The following is a 5213-nucleotide window of genomic DNA, read 5'->3' on the forward strand; positions in this document are numbered from 1 at the left end:
TTTTGAATATTTTATATGGTATATCATAAATGTCTTACATTATAAATAATTTATAATATATAATCTATGGAATATTATACTATAAATACATTAATAAAATGATATAATATTTTACATAAATAATTTATGAAATATGGTATAATTTATTATATAACTTAAAAGTTATATATTATAAACTAGTTATAGTATATTATATATTTATAGTACAATGCTCTATATAATATAACTATAAACTATATATATCATTATAAAAATGGGATATATCATTTGATAATTTGTTTTGATATTATTTTTTTATTAATTTTTTTAATAAATAAAAAATATTTTATTTAATAAAATAAATTATTTGATACCTTTTTAAAATATATAAATATATTTTTTAAATAACGGATACATAAATATTTTTAAAGTTATCTTTACAAAATTATATATATATATATATATATATATATATATATATATATGTATGTATATATATATATGTATATATATATATATATATGGGTTTGCTAATTTACTGTAAGGAGATTTTTCAGTTGGTACATTTTAGCAAAGTGTACCAAGTTTTAGGTTACATAAATGTCACTGTTAAAAAAAAACCAACTTTAAATCCAAGGATATTTTAATAATTTTAAAATTTAATTTAAAATAAAAAAATAAAAGGTAGTTATGAAAAATCCTGATTGGTCTACGAGAAGTTATTAGCTTTTATTATATATTTTTTAAAAGGTGAGTTTTTTTAAAATAAAAAATAAAATAAAAGGTAGTTGTTTTTTTAACCCAGGTTTTTTATAAACTCATACGGATTCTATAAAACCAGATGGGTTCTATAAACCCAGACGCGTTCTATAAAGTCATGAAAATAAAAATTGCAAAAATACCTTTAAGTCATGGAAAATATGTTGCTTATGGATGTTATCTATCCATTTTTAAAAAACAACGTAACTATAAAAGTTATATCTATTTAAAAATATTATAATTAAAAATATTTCTTAAGTAGTGAAAAATAACTATCTTTCTTTTTATTTTTTTATTTTAAAAAACAATTAATGAATAACTACCTTTTTTATTTTTTATTTAAATTAAATTTTAAAATTACTAAAGTATCCTTATATTTAAAGTATGCTTTTTAAATAGAAATATTTTTGTAACCTAAATTTGGTTCACTTTCCTAAAATATACTAACTGAAAAATCACTTTACTTATATTAACAAACCTTTTATATATATATATATATATAAACCGTGTTATTCTTATTTTATAATTAATTACTCATATAAATAACAAAATAATAAAATTATATATTTTTTAATATACAAAAGATGTTTAAAATAATTGAAACTAATAAATATATTAAATTATATTTAAGTTTGAATTTTTTTTAGTTATAGATGGATAGGATGCATATAGGATGATATTAGTTTTGAATGGAGTATAATAAAAGAAAAATTGTATTTCTGGAATAGTTTAAATAGTAGAAGGTCTTGTTGCAATATGGGCTGGATCTAAAAGAGAATGAGGGAAGGAAGGCGGCCAAGTTTCATAATATTCCAAAAGTGAGAGAAAGAAACACTCTCCAGCGTCCCAATCATTGCAGTACAACATTTGACACTTCAAATTTGAGGATTATTGTGGTTTATCACACTAAATTTCATGAATGTGTGATCTTCTCACTGAATTTGTTTTCCGAAAAGGAGGGCCCTCATGACTGAGATTGAGGATTTTTCCTCTGAACCAACAACAGTCAACCAATTTCAGAGTCAAATTTCGACCAACAATGGAATGCAAAGTTCAGACATGTCTGAAACCTCCTCGAATTCCTCACGGAAAAGAAAAAGTAAGGGTAAGAAGCTATCATTCAAGCGACGAAACCCTAGCGTGGTTGTTCGACGTCATAGGGCTAATAATGTGGACACTATTGGCCTTCCTCTGGGAATGTCATTCGCCGCCGTTATGGCTCAGGTAAATGCTCCTCTTAAAGTTTGTTTCTTGAAGTTTTTTTGCTCCTCTTAAAGTTTTCTTCTTGAAGTTTCTTGGTTCTAATTTCGGATATCATTAGTCAATATTGGTTTTAATTGTGTATTTTTTTTCATTCAAAACTGATGACTTGTGTCTTGTATGAGCATTGATTCATTTAATCATAGGTGAGGGTTAATGGGTAGTGTTTTTAAGTTTTTTGGTTAATTATTGCTTTGATCTGTTAAGATTATTGCTTGATATTATGTATGAGAAACTTTATTAATTTATTTTTAATTTTGAAGGTATTGTATAGAAAAGATGTAGCAGCTGAGAGTATATCTCCAAGTCATCTTTCAGTGGTAATTTTTCCCTATTTTAGAAGCAAACTTGAATAATATTTGATAAAGCATATCACGGCGTATTCTCCTTTTGATTTTTTAGATTATAGTTTGCTCATGTCTCTATTCATTTTTATTGATAACTACTCCATCTACTTGCTAATACTGTCTAAAGCTTTCTTTTCAAACAATTAGTATATTAGGGTATTCATTTAATGTACAAGCACATGTTTTTCTTATAATTAATTAAATAAGAATGGTTAAGGATAAAGAGGAAGGGGTATTGTGCTTGTGAGTATAATATAAAAAGGCATCAATGTAAAACTTTTTCAAATAATTGAAAGAAGTTAGTCTAAGAGTAGGAATGAAATGGGTATTTGGGCGATTTGATGGAAAATGATTAGGAGTAAGTGTAATTTTTCCTATTTGATGTCACTGCATGTACCATTTGTAAGTAAAACATTTTTTGAAATGACTCATGGAGATATTTGTTATGCTTTTTGATAATTGAAAAAGTTTCAAAATGTTGTCTTGCATGCAGATGTGTACATCAGCTATCAAGGAATCTCTTGCCAGTGTAAGCCAGATCAATTGGTGATTCATCATTTAACTGCAGTTTTACTATCTTGTTTCTACAGCTGTTCATATCAAAAGCATTAAGCAGCTCTTGATTTGACTTTTTCCTACCTGGTCTCAGGTTTTTGGAGATAAGCTAGAAGGTTTGACAAGAAACTTTGAGCAATCTTTTAGTAGCACATTGAATACTCTCCAATCAGTTTATGAATCATCCAAGTGCAATGAAGGAAATAAATTGAATAATATGAAGATGGAAATTCTGAGTTCTAGATTGACTCTTGACAAAGGAGAATGCTCAGCTGATACTTTTAGAGAGAGTGGTCCTTCAAGACCATATGATACTGAAATCCATCAATCAATCAGTCATGATCTTGTTGAAGAGGTCAGGGATAACTTTCATAGGGACTCTGTCAATCATGATTATCCTGAAGAGGACAGGGGAGGGGATAACTTTCATGTGAATTCAGTTACTGATGATTCTCCGGAAGAGGGCAGAGATAAATTTCATATGGATTCAGTTAGTCGTGAGCTTGCATTATATGGGCAATCAGATCAAATGGTTTCTTTTTCTCAAATATCATTTGGATCAATAAATAATCCTATGGTTAGTATTTTTGAGAAGCATGTCGCAGAGCAGGGTCGTTCTAATGACCTCAAGGCACTTGCAATTGGCCTTAAAATGGAAGAATTGAACATGAAAAAGGATGAATTGGCTCTCAACCGTGATTTGAATAGTCTAAGCAGATCGAAATTAGCCATGGGAGAATCAAAGGCATCTTTCAAAGCTGAAAAGTTTAAGACTGAGTTAGAAGATACTAGGCATGGTGAACTAAAAAAGAAGTGCATAGACTGTCTTATCACTGGTTTGCTCATTATGTCATCCTCACTTTTCTATGGTGCTTATGTCTATTCTTATGAACGGATTACTGAAGCTACTGAATCATGTACACCATCAACCCAGGCAAGTATAATCTTTTGTTTTGTTTTTCCCTGGTTACATGTTTTTGGTGCACATGAAATACTGAAGCTACTGCATCATGCTTTGGTTTAGCAGTAAAACTTAATCAGAGTTTTTGCCTTGTGTATTTGGTTATATGATTCTTATCGGGAACCTTTTCTTGAATGCTGCAGAATTGTTTTTCTGCTGTTTGAAATAGCTACATTAGTAGTACTTTTAGTCAGTATAGCCCTGTTCTAAAAGTGTTTGGTGAAAAATAACGAACAGTGAGCATATTGCTGAAATTTTATTCAGAGAAAAAACTGATCTTTGTTAAGATTTCCATGTTTTATTTAAAGTAAGTCTTTGTCATGATCAAAGATCCACTCGATGTTTTTCCGTTATTTGTGCTCTAATTTAAGAATTAAGATGCACACTATGTACAGTAAGATGTTATTCTCACTGTACTTCAATGGTTTCATATGCATATTACTCCAGGAGTTCCTTGGCACAATTTAAAGGTATTAATGATGTCTTTCTTTTCCATTTTAGGAATCTTCCTCCTGGTGGACTCCCAAGTCAGTGACCTCATTCAATTCAAAGTTGAATATTTTGTGGTGCCAGGTTCAAGTAATGAGCCGAATGATGTTTGGTGTCTTGATGATTTTTGCTGTTGCATATTTGCTCTTGCAGCGATCAACAACATCATCATCACAGACTATGCCTGTGACTTTCATCCTTTTAATGTTGGGAGTTGGTTGTGGCTATTGTGGCAAGCTGTGTGTGGAGACACTAGGTGGTAGTGGTAATGTGTGGCTCTTATACTGGGAGATGCTATGTTTGCTTCATTTCTTTTCCCTCTGCTGGACACCTGCTTTGTTCCAAATCCTTCATGGACCAGTCACTGCATGGCAAACAACGAAAAAAAAAACAATTTTTCAGTATTGGATTCGCAGAGTTATCTTCTATACTATCTTGCTAGTGTTTCTACCACTGTTCTGTGGTCTCATGCCATTTGCTAGCCTAGATCAATGGAAAGACCATTTTACAATGAAAGGGTCAGAATTTAACGGATCGGAATGGTAAAGCAGTGTTTGGTCGTGGTTAGCCAATTAACCAGTAGCCAAGCCTCATTGGTTGTATTTGCCTAAGTCCAGTTTCAGTTCATGATTTGCTAATTATTCTGCTCTGATGTGATATTCAAAGTAATGGAATGAGTAATGTATTATGAGCACCACCTTGCTTTGCATTTGCTGCTGTTTAAGACTGTTCACGAGTTCTTACTGAGGGAGATGTAATTTTTTGAGGGTATAAATTTATGTAGAATGGTGTAAATGTATTTGACAGTTAATTATGATTTTTTGTAACAATTATCTTAGAGTTGTAAACAGGATGTTACATTT

The 5213-nt window shown here is 30.1% G+C and overlaps 1 protein-coding gene across 2 annotated transcripts; it reads left to right on the forward strand.

Moving 5' to 3' along the window:
• Positions 1-1471: 1471 nt before the first annotated feature.
• LOC106752673 (protein CPR-5) lies at positions 1472-5213 on the forward strand. 2 transcript variants are annotated; one of them, XM_014634406.2, is made up of 5 exons: positions 1472-1962; positions 2262-2318; positions 2839-2874; positions 2995-3834; positions 4363-5213. In XM_014634406.2, exons 1-5 carry the CDS (start codon positions 1705-1707, stop codon positions 4894-4896), a joined length of 1725 nt encoding a protein of 574 aa, XP_014489892.1. In that variant the 5' UTR covers positions 1472-1704; the 3' UTR covers positions 4897-5213. The 2 variants fall into 2 exon arrangements, with proteins under 2 accessions (XP_014489892.1, XP_022632955.1); XM_022777234.1 differs by lacking the exon at positions 2839-2874.

This window comes from Vigna radiata, unplaced genomic scaffold (assembly GCF_000741045.1).
Source record: "Vigna radiata var. radiata cultivar VC1973A unplaced genomic scaffold, Vradiata_ver6 scaffold_43, whole genome shotgun sequence".
NCBI classification, from domain to species: domain Eukaryota; kingdom Viridiplantae; phylum Streptophyta; class Magnoliopsida; order Fabales; family Fabaceae; genus Vigna; species Vigna radiata.